Raw genomic sequence first — 19,458 nt, 5'->3', positions numbered from 1 at the left:
GTATGCACCGAAGCCGGCTACCGGGGTCCGCCTCTTTCCTCGTTCGCACACTGACTGGTGCGAACGGCTCCTAACACATCCTAGTTGTTGTCACAATGCAACCTAAAAGTTGAAATGCTTTACTGTCTATCTCGTCATCATATCTCAGACCAATAACATTTGCCACACGTATAAACTATGTATGTTCATTAGCCAGCTAACACTTACTTTGGACTAGAGGTTTCCTTTTGTCCAGCGTGTGGCAACCATCCCAGCTGACATTGGACAAGAGGCGGGGTACAACCTGGACAGCTCGCCAGTCTATCACAGGGCTGACACTGAGAAACAAACAACTACACACACTCACACTCACTGCTAGGGGAAATTTTGGAGTCACCAATCATTTTGAGAGGAATATTTTAAAGGCCATAAAGTCCTTGTGTCATTATATGAACCCAATTTCTTCACTGTATAATAAACAATACATTTAGTGGTTACTGCACTTTATAACAATGATAAAAATTGTTCCAATTCAACAATTAAGTTACCTTTTCCCCCAGGTATAGTACACATGACTGGCACAATACTGATACTGTATGCCCATGTGTATATTAAAAGAGTTACTGATTCCAGTAATCATTCCACCTTAATGTGGCTCAGACTGCTGAAGCCACAAATTAGCTCAACACACACATGGTGCAGGAAGATACAGCAGTACTGCAACATGATGTAAAATGACTGATTAAAAAAAAATCTGTACCTTTGAACTTGCCACCTTAGCTCAGCAGTTAAGATAAACTTTGTGCAAGTAGGTAGAAACGCCTCTTGGTTTACAGTGGAGAGCTGTAGGATGACTCAGAGGGTTCTTAATGCCCTGTCAGGCTCATCTCTGGGTCACAACAAAGTATGTGTCTAGCTGTCACTGTAGAAGGAATGACACATGACTCATATGCAGGGACAGAAATCTCCTTATTTGGCAGTCAGCTCTTTAAGTTTGTACATTAAAAAGCTAAGTGGCTTGTAATAATTTGGTATTAGGAACAAAGAAACACAACAATTTATAAAATTGCATGTTCTTATGAATCACTCCAGTAAAACCGAATAGAATAGAACAGAAAAGTGAGGCTTTTGTGGACAGGATTTTACTTTTGCAGTGGAGATAGCAGAACACAGGCTGCACTGAATCCTTGGTTTACTGAGGATTTCAAAGTGGGAACAAACTGTCTGTCTTATATTTAAGTCTGTGTAATCAGTAGTTGGCCTGCCACATTTCACTGCTGCTTGTCAAGCTCTCTGATCTTAACAACTTCAAAGTGTTAACAAGGTGACTGTATCAGAGACAGCCTAAGTGGAGACAGCTACTAGGCATGGATGGTATAGGGAGAGTGAATGGCAGCATAGCAGCGGGGAAAAAGAAATCTGAATGAGGTGGTATTGGTGCTGGGATGGAGCAGGATGTGATGCAGGCTTGCAGAAGCTTAGATAGTACAAAAGTTGGAGAAAAAAAGAGCAGCATTGTTACATGGTAATAACATTATTTAAACATTTATTATTGTTTTGTTATTTATTAAGCATCCTGCTTTCAGTTTCAGTGAGGAGAAATCCTGCTCTAAGAATGAGAGTTATATCACTGCATCGCATCCAGGGAGATCATGATTATTTTTAAATAAAAGTTTTAGTCTGTTTTCACTTGATTTGTGTGTGGATCCATTTGGCAACTAAATCCACTAAATCAAGGATCACACACTGTAATTCACAACCGCTTGAGCATTAATGCTGCGATAATGCTCTTGATTCACAGAAATGCCCACGTCAGTGCTTGGGGAATTGTGTGTGCCATCAATAATTCCAACATGTGTTGTTCTTTTTATGGAAGAATACCATTTTGCACAAGATCTGTCACAAAAACTATTCAATTTTTGGCCAAACTGTATATTTTAATAAACTCAGTGTCATTAAGTGTAAGTAAAACATCTCTCATCCCACACGCTATGTGTGCTTCGTCTGTCTGAATGCCACCTCCTGGCAACTCCTAACCAGCTAGAACACATCAGGAGCTCTCATAAATTCTGGTGGAGATAGGAGCAATTTCCTAAGTTAGGAATGCTGATAAATTATTCTTACATTTACTCCTAAACATCAGACCAAAAATATGTCATTATGATAATTTTTGGCCATTTGTGATTTCCTACTCTGAGATGCTTGATAAATACAGGCCTTGGTTCCCTAATATGCCATCTCTAACATCTCCACAGTTTCAGTTTTTTCCATTCCTCTTATCTTAAGCTGTTTTGTTTCTCTTTGACGACAGCCTTCTGATGTTGCTAGGACTAGACCTAGAATTGACATTTTATATCTTGGATCATTTAGACTAGAAGAATAACTTTAACAGACATAGTATGTGCATTTTTCAGTTGTCTAACTGGCTGTGCCCATGGCCAAACACTTTCCCCTTTCATTCATAAACAGGCATGGCATTAATGTTGCACCAAAGCTACTTGGGTATCACATACAATTTACAGTAGGCAACTCTGTACTAAACTAGAAAAATATGTAATATCCATCCATCCATCCATTTTCCTCCACTTATCCGGAACCGGGTCGCGGGAGCAGCAGTCTAAGCAAAGATGCCCAGACTTCCCTCTCTCCAGACACTTCCTCCAGCTCTTCCGGGGGAATGCCAAGGTGTTCCCAGGTCAGCCGAGAGACAGTCCCTCCAGCGTGTCCTGGGTCTTCCCCGGGGCCTCCTCCCAGTGGGACATGCCCGGAACACCTCCCTAGGATTGCCCAGGAGGCATCCGAAACAGATGCCTGAGCCACCTCAGCTGGCTCCTCTCGATGTGGAGGAGCAGCGGTTCTACTCTTAGCTCCTCCCGGGTGACTGAGCTCCTCACCCTATCTCTAAGGGTGTGCTCGACCGCCCTGCGGAGAAAGCTCATTTCGGCCGCCTGCATCCGGGATCTTGCCCTTTCGGTCATGACCCAAAGTTCATGACCATAGGTGCTGTTTCTGACCTTGGATTGCTATTTTTGACCACCGTGTTTTTGCCTATGCCCTCCCAGATTCTGATCACCTGCAGTGTACCGACCTTCTGATTTAGTCCCCTTTGACCTCTCGAGTTTGGATCTCCTGGCTATACCTGTTTACCGGCGCCGACCCTGGACTGTCTTATCGACCTGATTGTGATCCTGGACTTTGTGTTAGCTGTTTTGGTTACAACAAGTAAATAACTTTTCTCTACCTTGGTTCATCTGGTTTTATAATTGAGTTCACCACAACCTCTGTTTGGCATCTATACACGCCAATCCTGACATATCCGGGATCTTGCCCTTTCGGTCATGACCCAAAGCTCATGACCATAGGTGAGAGTCGGAACGTAGATATGTAATATGTATATATATAATATGTAATGTTATCAGTGTTCTCATATTTTACACTTATTTATTTATTTCTTTTAACATCTTGCTTTTTTTAGTAAAACTACAATGAACACGTACAAACTCATTTGTCCCATCTGCCACTGAGACTGCAAACAGCAGCAGTTAAATGCTGTAATGCTGGAACATAACATGGTCACGTAGCACTTTATAGCAGAGACTGCATCTGCAAACACAATATTTTAGTTATTGTTGTTTTGTTTACTGTGCAATATTTTGTTATAATGTGCAAAACAGTGCAATATTACTTCATAGGTTTTATAAGTTGAGTTGGTTTTATCAGTTTCATGAATGATAGTAAGAATGCATTTAAGCATGTGTGGAGATAAATGAGATGCTTTGAGCCCAAGATAAATTTCCCTAAGGGGACAAAAATATATCTTACCTTATCTTATGTTAACACAGCCTAAAGAACATTATTTTACATCTCACTATAGATTATACTGTATGTCCAACCCTACACCAAACCTGCTTCAGCCAAAATCAGAACTACAGATTATGATACACCATATATCCAACAGATGGTCTTCAGAAGGATGTACTGCAGATACAAAAAAGATAAGGCCATCTCTTTCATCTGGGCAAGGGATAAAAAAAAGGGACAAAGAAGCACCATAGACATCAGTTGTACAGTAGGAGCACTTTTTTCATTATTCATGCTGAGACAGACTAAGGGAACCTATGCCAAGCACTTTAACTATAGTCTTTTTGTTGCAGAAATATAAAAGCATGAGCATGTTACAACAGAGTCTGGCTGCCTCTCTCTCTCACACACCACAATAGATTTATTTCTAACCATCTTTGTCGAAATAGAGGAGAGAAGAGCATGACCAAGGAGAAGATGAATGTCATTTTTGCTTCTTTTAAGGTTATCTGGGCTTAACAGCAACTCTGCCTTTCATGCTTCCAGTGCATTCCCAGCATCCTTCCTTTCATTAAAATATGTTTTTCAAAACATTTTTTGGCAGGAAAAAATATAGTTGTTGGGTCATTTAAGTCCACCATGATTCATTATCTAAACGTACTGACCCAGTTTAACGTCGTGTGAGTGACCATATTATTGGTATATTTGATTTCATTAACAGAGAGGTGGTAGCTATGAGACAGAGCGAGCTTGGCAAGTTTGCTGAGTTGGGGTAAAGTAATTTGTCACAATTATCCAGTGCAGAAACACACTGCTTGGCTTTGATCCTCTCTGTTCAAATTAAAGTGTTGGTACCAAAAAGCCTGTCCATCTGTGAGTGAGTATGTGACAGAGGGACACACACACACACAGACAGTGATATCCACACACACCATTAATATCATTGATAGCACTGGCTGGTGCCCTAATCACATGAAGTGCAATAATTGTATTAATAAAATCATCTCTCTGCTCCCCCTGCGGTGCCATTCCCGCCAGCTCTTCTTTTATCAGTCCACTGTCGTTCGTGGGACCCTGTCTTGTAATGAATCACTAGTCAGTGCATGAAGTCTCTTCGTTCCCAGCCTTTCCTCTTCCTTCATTCCTTTCCTCATATATCACTCAATTTCACTCTGGCTATCTGTCTGCCTGGCAGCAGTCAGACAGTGCTGCCCGTTGGCCTTGTTGTTGGTATTGCCAGCAGGAAGGCATCGCAACCACAGTAGCAGATAAATAACGGCCAGCGGATAATTATTCTAACAACTGGCTCTGCTTAGGAAAACATCTCCATTCATTTGTAAGAATAGAGAGCTCCATACAGTATATGCAGATGTAATATTACCTGGTGAATTGCCATGTCTAAATGATTAGAAACACAGGGATTGCATGATTGATGTGTGTGACTCATCACTGAGTCTCATGCTGTCTGCATTAATATTCTGTGTTTTCATATCCCGTCCTATAGTACACTATGTAAGGCAATCGACTTGTACATGCTGTCCACTCTCATCAACTCACTGAGCTTCATTTGAGAAACAGCTGATGAATGGGTTGTGAATGAGAAGAGGAGGGAAAAGGCAGCAGAAATATTTCTATAGGTACCAACCAAGGTGATGGCAAACAGATTCTGTTTGACAGATACTCATCATCTAGAATCACATTAGAAAAAATGACATTAAATAATCACATTTCTGGTGCCAAGATGTTGTTCCCAACATTAAAGAGAAGGGCACTGGTGAGATTGTCATCACTGATCAGTGCTATTTCATTACCAGATAGTTCCAGGAACTAAGGAGGCACAGAAGCTGATCTACAAGTCTCAGGAAAGGATGGCGAGTTCCTAAAACTGTTACTGGATTTCTAGGAATGTTTTGTGTGTATGTGTGTGCATGCTAAATAAGGTATTTAATACAAATTTGATAGAGGTTTCTGTTTTTTTTCCTGGACAGTGGATGGCTTCAGTCATGAACTGGTGAAGTGATACAAGTCTTTCTTTAGATCACATTAAATAAGTTCTGTGCAGTTAAATTAGCGACTGTAAATTCTGTGTTTTATGTTACTGGTCCACTGCCACTATTGATCATAATTAATGTGCATTTAATAGTTAAAGGCTGCTGATGTGTGGGAGGTTTAAAGTTTACAGTAAGTGCCTATTGCCTGTTTTTTCTGTTCATTTGTCTTCAAGTAAAGCTGATACAAAAACAAAGAAGTTAAAATCTACTTGTAGACCAGTTTTATGCAAGTCTTCCAATAAGTATTTATAATCTTAAAGTCAAAATTTAGTGGAGCTGCTTGACAACAAGCTGTTCCAGTGATTTACATTTGAAAAGCTTTTGATATATCTGCACACAGAAGCAGCAAAACTAATGACAAATTCTCTTCAGTTGCATGAGCTCACATGTGTGGCAACTGCAAAAGCATGCAGCATGATATTAGCGAAACAATGACATTGATGTGAAATTTTTGGACTATAATGGAGATGCAACAGTGTGCTCAGAGTTTTACTTTTTTACTGGTCAGTGTCTGCAGTAAAAAATAGTTTTAATGTTTGTTTACTGCTCATGGAGCACCTTGCAAAGTTACTGTAGCTTTTTGCAGCAGAGGGATTTGATGCTTATCCCATCTTGTTCTTAAAACAAAAACACCATGATCTTGACCTCACAGGCTCTGTTATTTCATGCAGATGAAAACCTGGCAGAGACCTCAATTAAATACTTTTTTTTGCTATTCATCATCATCATCATCAACAACAACCTTTTGAGAGCAAGCTCTCATTTTCAATGGTGCCCTGACATACAATTAACACCATCAAAACAACCCATCCATCCATTATCTATACCACTTATTCCTGAATAGGGTCATGGGAGGGCAATCCCAGCTGTCATTGGGTGGGACGCGGGGTACACCCTGGACAGGTCACCAGTCTATCACGTAGACAAACAACCATACACATTCACTCTTTGGGGCAATCAAGAGTCACCAATCAACCTAAGATGCATATCTTTGGAATGTGGGAGGAAGGGAGAACATGCAAACTCCGACAGCACTAACCACTGTGCCACTGCCCCCCCCCCATCAAAACAATAATAAATATACATGGATAAAAAAAAATCAGTATTAAAAATTCAGTAACACATCACACATTAAAACAATACAATATACACACAAAATCAACATAAATAAACTCATATTAATAAACAGTATCGAGATCACCTGTTACATTCACATGTAAATTGTACAATATAAAAGCAGACTAAATTCAGAATATGGAATGAGACTAGCCGGTTTTGTCTTTTTATTCAAACTGTTCCATTTTTGTAGGGCATAGTAACAGAAGGACATCTTTTCTACTTCTGTATTGAATCCTTTGAATCTGGTACATTGATGATTTATAACTCAGGAGGCAGGTAATATATTCAGGCAACTTATTAAGTGGGGCTTTATAAACAAATGACATACAATGATGTTCTCTTCTCAGTGTCAAAGACGACCAACCTACTTTCTGATATAATTCACAATGGTGAGCCCTAAAGGGATCTCCAGTAACAAATCTAATAGCAGCATGATACACTGAGTCAGGTGGTGTAAGGGTTTTGGCAGCGGCATGCATATAAATTATACTGCCATAGTCAATTACACATAAAATTGTTGCTTGTACCAATTGCCTCCTGTGACACTCATTAAAATAAAATCGGTTTCTATAAAGAGATCAAAGTTTGGAGTTAAGCAAAGCAGTTGATTTCACAAAATGAAATTTAAATCTCAGCTTGTCATCTAACCAAAAGCCAAGAAATTTATGTACAGAGACTTTATCAACAACAGCACCGTTCATTGTAGCAATTTAAATTTAAATGATCAATTTTACATAATTTTATGTAAAACTCATATACTTTGTTTTTCAGGAATTTAATATTTAAGATTGCCGTAGGGGCAACTGTGGTTCAGTGGGTAGAGCAGTTGACTCCCAACCGGAGGGTTGGAGGTTCGAACCTCGGTATCTGCAGTCGAAGTGTCCTTGGGCAAGACACTGAACCCCCAAGTTGCCCCCGATGGTTTAAGCCATCGGTTGAGTTGGCACCGCAGATGGCTGCCTCGGTTCTGTACCGGAAGCAAATTCCTTGTGTGTGTGTTAAATACTTGGCCAGATAAAGGTGATTATCCTTGATTATCAAGAAGATGATGTTGAATAATGTTAAAATCAGACTGCAAATGCTGGAAAGCCTGATCAGTGGAGGTGGCCACTGTATAAATGACAGTGTCATCTGCATACTGGAGAGTACATAGAGAGTAAGTACATAGTACTGCTACTTACTTTGGACCCTAGATCATTAATATAAATAGTGAATACAGTGTGACCCAAAACAAGACGTGTTTAACAATGCCCATAAAATTAGATTTAAAACAATCCTCTACAACCAATTACATGACTTCTCATCAAAGCCAATATGGGCATGTTTTTGCAAAAGAGTGATGTGATCCACATAATCAAAAGCTATTATCTGCTTAGTAATTAAATGGCTCCAAATGAACTGTTGGCACTCAGGTGGAAAGGGTGGCTCAGCTGATCCTGTGTTCACAAGGTTATGTACTCAGTATTTTGGTATCCATTTTTACCCATTTGTATCTTTTTTCTGTAACACAAATGTACTGGCCACCTTTTGCAGTTATTTCTTAAGGAGGCGCATGATTAGACCTCCTCAAATTAAAAAGTATGTTTAATGTAGCCCAAATTTGACTTTGACCTTTTTCTTCTTACAGTGTTTTTCTTCTCTGTTTTGTAAACTGGATTATTACATTATGGGGACTTTATAGGGAGCAGTCACTTTATGCAATCACATAAATGAACAGACTCTAGTTTTAAAGCATTTGCTGAAGTGGCACTCTCATGCACTTCTACATAAAATAAAATATGATTAACTCAGTATAACCCTTTGAACCACTTCAGTAAATTAAAATATAAGCAGCAGACAATTATAATGGAAACCAATGTCATAGTACAAATTACAGCAACTGTACCCTAATTACAGAGATTTTATCTTCTAAATTAACTTGTGTGTGTCACGACGTATATAAAGCTTGTTGACAAGAATGTGTGTAACTCTTCAAACAACAAATTCATCTATTAAAGGATGTATTTCCTTGGAAGCCTATTTGTGTTGCTGTATACTATATGTTTGCATATATATGTCTATATACTCTTCTCTTGAAGAACAAGAACAGTTTTTCACTGTGCAGGAATTAATCTGGACTTTAATTCTACTCATCTCTAAAAATTTCTACTCTATGTAGTGATGAAGTGATTGGGTAAAGCTCTTCCTAATAATATGTTCATCCAGTTGACATAAGCATGCAGGCATCTTCACTCAACTTACTGCAACTTTGAAGTTTGTTACAGTTTGTCCTGTGCTTGCCTTGACTGAATCTTAACTAGATCCTGAGGCAGTCTTGCTTTTAATGTTTTTGTTAGTTTTTAACAAACAAAGAATCAAAATTTATTCACAAAGTTTTTAAAATATTTAGGTCATACTGTATTACTGTATGTCTAAATGGCTTACCTTTCCGACGTACAATGGCTCTGTGCCTGTGTATTCCTCCACCACAAAGAATTGGTTCCACACCCATCCTCTCTTAACTCGTTCACGTGATGAGGGTCCTTGCTCCTGTCTATTCCCTCCTAAGATCGACCCACTAGTCCGTGAGGCCTCACACCAGTAAAAACTACAGCAGCTAAGAAGGCCCAAAGCTGCCAACAATGTCCAAGCTCCTGCTGTCCAAGCAGGAGCCATTCTGATAAATAAAAAAACTGAAGAAAATAAAAAATAAGGGTATCCAACCTTTTACATATAATCTAAAAGACACATGGAGACAGGAAGAATCTTTCTGTTTTACTCCAAATAAAAGTCCCTCAGGTCAAACGTAAAGGTCTTTGTGAAAGAACTTGAAAAGTTAATCCATGGGATCATAAATCAGTTTGAAGTTATCTGCTGAATACATGCCAGGTCATGGAGCATATTGGATTCCTACCACCTGCAGAGCATACATTTGTACTGTAACATGTTCAGTCATTCTGATCCATCTGATAGTGTCTGATATTTTTTCGAAGTATGACCTAGTAGTGAAACAAACAAACTCTGGAAAATGTCTTTCAAGCTGAATTTTTAAAGGAAAAAAAAAAGAGATTTCACTTAACTGACTCAGAGATCAGAAGGGGAATAAGGAGGAACAGGGATACAGTGGCATTGAGGTACAAGCCTCTGAAGAGGAATGTTTCCGTCACCTCTTGACATTGCTGTTTCTATCATGTGTTTCTAGTTACTCTTCTTGCCATATCACTGGTGTGGTTCAGGTAGTTATTATATGGAAAAAGTTATTCTATGGAACTTTTTTGCAAAGAAAACACTTCTGTAATTCAGTTCCTCGAGTGGTTTTGCCTCCTGAAGCAGAATTGTTGAACTGAGAAAAGGCCACCTAATTTTACTGTTGGTGATTTTGCTTGATCTTCAATGGCTTTTCCCTCCCGAACAATCCAGTGGTTTGGAAAGCTCATTCTTCAAAGGTGCTGCAGTATATTATTTGGCCATCACGTCAACTCCATCAGCGATTAAAGGCAGGAAAAGGACAAATCTGATGGAAAAGACAGAAGGAAAAAGTGCTGTTATCATAGTGGTAATTTGAGTTGAATCCAGAAATGATTTCTATTCAGGGGTGTTGCTAGACATGAAGCTCTACTGGGGCACAGGAACCCCTTTACTCAAATCACACAATTATTTTTTGTGAATGTCTGCTGCATGAAAGAACTTGCTTAGCCCACTATTCCGCTGCTACTGACACAACTACTGTTAAAGGTAAAAATAAAGAGATATTAATATGTGGCCTTATTGACTCTTAAGGCCACATATATCAATGCTCCAGTTATTTCAAAGTTGTATTGTGCAGTGGATGCCTGGTGGTCACACACGTGTCTCCATAGACACAGACAACTTCCACCACACTTTCCCTTCAGGTTCATTTGTTATATGTGCATAAAACAAACCATTTCGACTATGTGACACAAGCATCACATGCATGTTATAAGCTATTCATCAAATACAAAATGAATAGTCCAAAGTTAACATAAACCGCTATGTGTGATGTGTTATGCAACGTCCGTGGCATTCATTTCATTTTATGTAGTAAACTGATAGTGTTTTAAGAGTAGTCCAACCGATCATATACATTGGGCTCTAATTTCCTTCACATTCAACATCCATGCCTAGTTATGCACTAGCTAACTAAACTAATTTGTTTAATTTGTTTACCAACTACAGCCAGGTCTTACCTCTATCACCCTCATCCCTCTCTTGGCCTCCTCTAAAGAATTTTCTTACGTCCATCTACAGGAGTCAATAATGTTTGAGGCTAAATACAGCTGTATTATTCAAAAACTTAACATGGATTGCTGTGTGTGCACTGCATTACACCAGCTATGATGTGCATGATGTGTGCACCAGAGTGTATGAACCCTGACCACTCTGCCTGAGCTTGTATTTTACTTTGACATTCTAGATTAGAACAACAAATCAGTTTGCTTCCTGTTATTATTGGTTTAAATTAATCCACTGCCAAACGCCGGAGCTTGTTAAAACTCAAATGCGTGATTTAATGGGGCACAGAAAATCAAAACTGGGGCATGTGCCCCAGTAAAAGGGGTCTAAACATGCTTATGTTTCCACTTGAGCCTTTTAAATGTTGTCTGAGCCACAAAATCAGGGTTTAGGATGACTTTTGTTTTTAACACTGACTTTTTTTTTTTACATTTTAAAGTACAAATACTGTATGTTCTGTGATTTTTATTTAGAACCTGAATGCTGTGTTGCAATTTCTAAACAGTAAATAAAAAATAAAAAATAAAACTTCCAGCTAATTTTGCCCTTCTTTTACTTCTGTATGTTTTGAGCCACAAAACTCATAATGTGTTGGTTGTGTTGGGATTATCTGGAGGAAACAGTTTTTCACCAGTGACCCTTTTGCTCAAAAATCACAGCACAGTGCTGTGAACGAGACAGCGGTGGGAGAACAATAAAAAAAAAAAAAAGTAAGGCAGGTGTGTGGAACAAATGAAAGAGACACATGAGAGAGACAGGGAGAGTGACAGAGGTCATTGTTCATCACACACTCAACCCAAAGAATCAGTCTGCCTTTAGTCCAACTGATGGAGTGGCCCTAAACTCAGCCAGCTGATTAACTGCATGAAGGAGCACTAATTGGATAAAAGTATTAATCAATTAATTCTATCCAATGTGGCTGCAATGCCCTAATACTTCAGACAAACATTGGAGAGCGGGTTGGGGGGGTATAGCCCTTTCATGTTGTGAAACATGTGCAGAGGTTAAACAAAAAGACAGATCTGATGGAGTAGAGACTCCAAGAGAGGAAGGGTAAATGGAGGTGGGTGAAATATGAAAGAGCAAGACAAAAGAGAAAGAAATGAGTGAAAGCCTAGAAGAAGGAAAGAGACAGACTGTGTTGTATTGTGTGTGGCTGTGGGTAAGATTAATGGTCTCATATTCAGAACAAAAGTCAGATGCCAAAAAAGGGGAGACAGTAACATCTAGCATGTCTCTGGTCTTATGACCTCAAGACCGGAAGCTGGAAACAGTGGTCGAAGAAAAGCTCCTCAGGCCAGCAGGTGGTTTAAACTATTGCATTTCTGCTGTCTGGAAAAAGACTTCTAATCTCACTCTCTTTCTGCCCAGTAGCAAGCTTGGAGCTTCTGGAAATAATTCCTTCTCAGGCGGTTGGTCAAGGCAATGTCCGTGGTATTGGAAACTAACTGCTCTGAGAGTGTCAGATTTTCAGAGCAAACAGTTCAACTTAGACAACTTAAACCTTTTTGTTCAGTTTTTTTAAACAGTTGATGTCATTAATGGGAGAACTAAATGGGGTTCTGCACATACATGAAGAAAATACTGGGGATATTTTTCATACATACTGGGCATTCAGTTGTGTGATGCAGCGAGTGATCAAATAGTCATGCAGCACTGACATAAAATATGACAATTACAAGGTGACTAGTGATCTTAAATGGTGTTGTACAAGTTGAGAGACTTGCATACACGAGGCTGTGTGAGACTCTACGTAAGAATAGTAGTGCTTTGTGCTAAGCTCTTATGCGCTAATGCTATCATGTTGATTTTTAGTAGACAATGCTAACCTTTTTACTTTAGTGAGTTAGCATGTTAACAGTCTAACATTAAATTTAATGTACAACTGAGGCTGATCGAAATGTAATTATTTATCAGGTCATAACTATAAACCAAATAATGTACAACTTGAAATTCTGATGATGGCATCAAATGAAAATTTAGGGCAATTAAGCTTGAGTGGGATGTGGTTGTGTGTACAAAATGTCATAAGATTCCATAACATTTCTTACCAAATTGTTGTTGTGATGTTTCACTATAAAACAAAAATACTAACTACCTGGTGATGCTACAAGAAAGGTAAAAGGATCATCACAGTTAGTAAACTTTATGATGCTGTTTGCCAAATATCATTGGATGCTCTATAGGCTTACTCCATTCACAGGACTTTATAACTGCCTTATAACTGCACCTGACCACTAGAACCATGAAATTTACATGTTCATGGTTCGTCAGTCAATAATGAGCCTGGCACCAACTCTTGGTAGCAGAAAATTACTGCATTAACCTAATTTTCTGAATCACAATCAGAATCAAAATCAACTTTATTAGCCAGGTGTGTTGGACACATGAAGATTATGACTCTGGTACAGTGCCTCTCATTAAGTATGTACAATATTCTTCCGTAAAGCAACAGATAGACAAGTGTTAAGTGTGATAGTCTGGGGAAGAAACTGTCCTTGTATCTGGTCGTTTTGGTGTACAGTGGCCTATAGCACCGTCCAGTGGGGAGGAGTTCAAACAGTTTGTGTCCAGGGTGTGAGGGGTCTGCACAAATCTTCTCTGCCCTCCTTTTCGCCCGTGAGGTGTACAGGTCCTCCATGGAGGGCAGGCTGGCACTGATGATCTTTTCTGAGTTCCTGACTGTTTGCTGGAGTCTGTTCCTGTCCTGATTGGTTGCCGAGCCAAACCAGACAGTGATGGATAAGCAGAGAAGAGACTCCATGATTCCTCTGTAGAACTATATCAGCAGCTCCTGGGGCAGGGTTAGCTTCCTGAGTTGGCTCAGGAAGTACATCCTCACACTGTACTTTAGGACAAGACAGAACAACACTGACATCAAAGAGAGAATTCAGCAGTCAAACATAATTTTGCCTCTCAACAGACATAGTGCTTCCACGTTGTGCCCTGGACTGAATGGCATGGCAGACCAACACCAGTGGTGTACCGTGTGCCTCGGCACTGAACGTGCTGCTGCTTGCATCCACTAATAGTAAGATTGCGCTTGTTGGCAGTGATAAGCCTATTCTAACATTCTTTTCAGATTGAGCTTTGCTCTGACAGCAGTGAGACAGAATGTGGCCGTGTTCTTCTGATGCTTCCGTCTGCCCTCTCAGAGATCCATCACTTGCCCTGCAGAGGACGATGGCCTATCCGTACAGCCTGACAGTGGGGGATGACACACTATTACCATTCTCTGCAGAGACAGAACTGTGCCCCTCTGCATCCAGGCCACCCCTATTGTGATGTTAAAGAGCAAAATCCAACATTTCTCTGTCTCCAGTGTCACAGCCCTTGTAAACCAAAGTCACACAGACCATCCTACCGCCATGTCACTGCCTATCTGTCTATCTGCTGTATCTCACACCAGAGATTCAAGTAATTATTGGGCCTAGTAATCTCTTGTAAATATGAACAATGTCGTGCTCCTCCACCATCTGCTCATGAACAAAAAATGGCTAGGCCAGAGTGCACGGCTCTTTCTACAGTTTTCCTCAGCAGAAGATGAGCACTGAACCTTTGGTGGAACAGCTACTGATGCAGTACTTGGGCATGTCTGCCGTCCAAGCTTATTGAGCTGCAAGACTTATTTCACAGTGAAATGTAGTGTGATCAGGGAACACATTGCACTGGCCAGAACCTTCACAATGAACAAACACATGCCTGGGGATCTGTTCGGTGCTTGCAAATCACTCTGGATCAAGAAGCACACATTGTTATCATTTTTTGTTATTTTTGTAAATTATATCGAAAGAATCCATCACGTCTATCAAGCCAGCAGAATGTTGCTCTATTCAGAGCCCAGTAAATCAGAATAGACAGTCTGTGCCATTTTAAGGATTAAGCTAAATGCATTATAACATTTTGTTATAGTGTAAAGTGTTTAACTTTGAATGGCGGTCAATTAAAAAAAGGAAAGAAAGAAAGAAAAGTCCCTTCCTTGACATAAATTGATCAAAAATATTTCTTTTCAAGTTTCCAGTTAGATACAGTATGTTTGAGCTAAGGGGTGATAACTTAGAAATAAAAACATTATGTTTATCCTTTGTGCCTCAAAGGCAAACAGCACTGGAAGGATAAAATTAATTTATTTTTCATATTTACACTTTTCCTGTTCTCTTACACTAGATGACTTTACAATGTGGCAGGCAGTTTGAATATGTTTAATTAGAGAGCATTTGTATCAGATCTTTTTTGTGTGTGCACCAATGGCACAGAAGTTGCTTTGCAAACTGAAACATTTGCTGAACACCAACTGCTTGGCAGCTAAAAACAAAATCCATACTCCTCCAGTGAATGCCTTTCTCCTTCTGTTTTGCATCCCCACTGAGGGAATTTCAGCAAGCCTGTACATGTTTACTTTTATATACTGTATACAGTCACGAGAAGGAGTAATGGTTTTCTGAATAAAGGGATCATGAACTGTGACCTGATCTTCACCAAAGTCACAAATATCAACAAACATGATATTTCTAAAATGATAAAACACAAACTGTCATGATCTTTAATGTCTTTTTGAACGTTAAACTTGCTAAGTGATAGTGGAAAAAGTTGTAATAACTGGTTGAACCACCTTTGGCAGCAATAACCTCAGACAAGCACTTCCTGTCGCTGCAGATTAGACCTACACAACATTCAGGAGCCAGCTTGGACCATTCTTCCTCATAGAACTGCTTCAGCTCAGACATATTCTTAGGACGTCTGGTGTGAACAATCGTCTTGAGGTCATTCCACAGCATCTCTTTTGAGTAGAGGTCTGGGCTCTGACTGTGCCACTGCATTTTGTGTCTCCAAAGCCATTCTGTAGTAGATTTGCACTACTTCGATGTTTAGGGCCATTGTCCTGCTGCATCACCCAGTTTGTTCTGAGTTTCAGCTTGTAGGATACCTGGATAAATTTGGAAATTGATTTTCCCCTTCACAGTGGCAAGCGGTCCAGGTTCATAGCCAGCGCCAAATCACGATGTTCCCTCCACCATACTTCACTCTTGGGATGATGTTTTTGTCTCTTTTCATGCCTTACATAGTGCTGTGTGTTCTTCCCACACAATTCTACCACAGGAAATTTTCCCAGTAGTGTTATGGAGTGTCAAGGTGGTCTGTGGCAAAATCCAGGCACATGCAATGCTGCTTTTGGAGAGCAGTGTCCTCCCGTGGTGTCCTCCCATCTATACCATGCCTGTTCAATATTTTGCATATGAACAGAGATGTTAACCAGCTCCAGTGAATCCTTCAAGTCTTTAGCTGTTACTCTAGGGTTCTTTTTTATTTATAATCACATCAAACTTTAATTGGATAGGGGGAGTTAGAGGGAGACAGAGAAGGAGAGATTTATGTTTGTGTGTTCTGGTTTCACTTAAACCCAGTTATTACTACACTGGACTCAGAAGCCTTCAGTTGAGGAGGTAAACTTGTGGCACATCAATGTTTTCTAGGAGTGGCCAACAAAACTTGTTGATGATAAAAATATGGCTGACATATGTCTCTCCCTGTGTATCCCTCTTTTGTCTCTTTCCACTCCTTCCTCTACTCATTCTCCAATCCAAAGCTATTGGCAAGCACTGTGCAGCCATTCGTGACCTATTAGAGAGCTGGATTGATTCTAGAGCATGGCTGCAGCCTCTCATCAGTGGGTATGCCCACAGCCGGCCCTTTGACAGCTGGCAGCGAACAGATGACAGCCAGGCAAGACAAATCACTGTGAACTGATAGGCATAGGGCCAATGGCCTGCAGACAGCCCTGTCTTGTCTCTCTGACACACTTTCACACATGCACATTCACAAGCCTGCAGTGTAGCACTGTGTGTTACACTGGATTCGACAAGGGGGATGCAAAGTATAGTAGCTACAGTGGCTCAAATCAGTGGCCTTTTGCCCTCTTTGGCTGACATGCTGTTCTGACCAAAATATTAATAGTTAGGCAATAAATAAATACATATCAATAATTTGCTAATAAAATTGTAATTTATAATAAAAATAATTTGTTTTCCAATGCTGTATTGTCAAAACTGCTGAAAATACCTAAATGATTAGAAAATGAAGCATTCTTATTACTACTAATACTGTATATTATACTAACATTTTCATTATTATAAGACTTAGTAAGCAATGATGCTCTTGTCACAGTGTAATATGATGCAAAGCAACTTGTTCTTTGTTCAGCTGAAACTAAGGTTACATTGCATGATTGCTGTATTTTTAATTGGAACCCCATTAATAACTAAATTACTGTAGGATGTGTCGGATGTGTGGTGAAACTGTTATCCTTTAAATCTTTTTTTGTGCATACAGATGAAAAAACACTGCCATTGTTTGCATGCTGTTAGTTACTGCAGGTCATCACATTTCATTAGATATGTTGAAGCTCACAGTTGCTTAACAGCATAATGGGCAAAGTGTTGACAGTATGTAGCTGTAATAGGTTAATGGTCAGGCAAGATTAATGCAGCTTTACAAACGAAGCTTCATATTGGTTGCTGTGCACTGTTTACAGTGTCAGTATCTATGAACGACAGAGAGCAGGGGCAGCATAAAGAGAGACCTGAGGAGGGCAGCTAAAGCAAGAGGCTCTTTGCAAAACAAAGCAGTAGTAGATGAATAGGTTTAGTATAATTGAAATACATTAGAAAAATGTTTTGTTCAGCTTGGATGTAAACATGCTTTAATGGAAAGAGAAACTAGTAGTACTTCTGATATGGCCTATATACTGTATTCAAGAACTACAGTACATATGTTCTTATTATAGCAATGTTTGAAACATGCATCTAGTCAGGTGTTCAGGATTAGGGACGGTACAAGACAGAGGGGAAAGGGGTGAATACGCTAGATAAAAATGTATTCTTTATTAAGAAACAAATGGGACACATTCTGGGAAGTTTATACTATATAATAATAATAATAATAATGGCTCAAATAACTGAAATAGAAATAAAATGAATTTCTGGTAAGTTTTCTCCACTTGTATAATTGTCCTGAAGATATTACAGGGTTCAATTTAAATGGATTATTTGTTGAAATGCGACACGAGGAGTCTGGCAAGCTGGCTGGTTTGTCAGTCCATTTGGATTTGTTTCCAAAACAAGTTTTTGCCCACTTTTCTTTTGCACTCCGATAAGCTTGTTATCTTTGTTTCTCTGTGCTTCCATTAGCCCGCTCCTCTCTGCATTGTGCTTTCCTTGACCAAGCAGATTAGATGCCACTTCAAAAAGCTATGTCGAGTATATATGAGTACTGTGAATTACCGAGTGAAAAATACAAAGCTGATTTTTTTCACAGAAAGACCTTTTAACTTCAAGTGAAAAGGATGAACCAGTCTCTGCAATGATTTTGTACCATTTGTAAATGATTTCAGAGTAAAGCAGAGCAAGCTGGCTCATTTTTATGGCACTGACAACTGCTAACACACACAACAAACACAGGCAAAGCAGATAGTGACTTATCAGATCCCTTAATATATGGGCAGGAGTAAAGAGCCCTGCCAGCTCTTTCCCCCCGTGTTACTGACATACTGGTACTGTAGATTTAGAAACTTCATTTAGTGCGTTGCAGGGGCTATCTATAAAAAGGAACAAGAGACCGGACTAATGCACTTCAGTAAATATTGGCTGGCTAAACAAATAATTTTGTACAGACATTCATGGTCATTCATTCAAACCCCGAGAGGCTGGTTTGTAGTGACTTTGGTGGTCTTCTGACATTTTTTAAATCTCATTTAGGAGTAAATAACGAAGACAAACAAACCAAGCCAAGCCAAGCTAACAACAACAGCAACAAAGGAAACCTTCAGCATCAGTATTGCACTTTACTATACTCTTACTAGTATATTAGTGCACAAAATCCAGGTGTGAAATTGAAGTTAAATACTTCCAAACTATTCTATCACTGCTTTGGAAAGTGTAGCCTGTGTACTGTACCTGGAGTGTGATTCAAGGTTCCAAGGCTGTGAAAGATGTGTAAAGTTCCACTGGAAAGCAAACCCATCTGAACTTGCAACGCTTCCTTGAATCATAACTACTGCAATAAAAGCACTGATTTGTAGTCAGGTCTTCCCATCTGAGGAAACTAGAGGTTTAAGTTCAAACATGACAGTCAATAACAGCTCAGCTGGATTGGTCCCACAGTGAGGGGCAGCAGAGTTGTGTCCACAAACCAAATTTGGGCACATACAACATTTTTGAGGAAGGAAAATATAAAATTCCTCTCAGGATTGAATTTGCGCACTAATGGAAAATGTCAT

At 39.5% G+C, this 19,458-nt stretch overlaps 1 protein-coding gene across 4 annotated transcripts in view; it reads right to left on the bottom strand.

The window, feature by feature from the left end:
• Positions 1 to 19,458, bottom strand: part of cdh22 (cadherin 22) — a 238,185-nt gene that overhangs the window by 68,581 nt on the left and 150,146 nt on the right. For all 4 annotated transcript variants that reach the window (XM_020597448.1, XM_020597358.1, XM_020597609.1 and 1 more), the window contains one exon: positions 9,375 to 10,443. In XM_020597448.1, coding sequence (XP_020453104.1) covers positions 9,375 to 9,605 — 231 coding nt within the window. In that variant the 5' untranslated portion in view covers positions 9,606 to 10,443. The remainder of the gene's footprint in view (positions 1 to 9,374; positions 10,444 to 19,458) is intronic.

Source organism: Monopterus albus, unplaced genomic scaffold (genome assembly GCF_001952655.1).
Source record: "Monopterus albus unplaced genomic scaffold, M_albus_1.0 scaffold1.1, whole genome shotgun sequence".
Lineage (NCBI taxonomy): Eukaryota > Metazoa > Chordata > Actinopteri > Synbranchiformes > Synbranchidae > Monopterus > Monopterus albus.
This window is presented reverse-complemented; position numbering and strand designations above follow the sequence as displayed.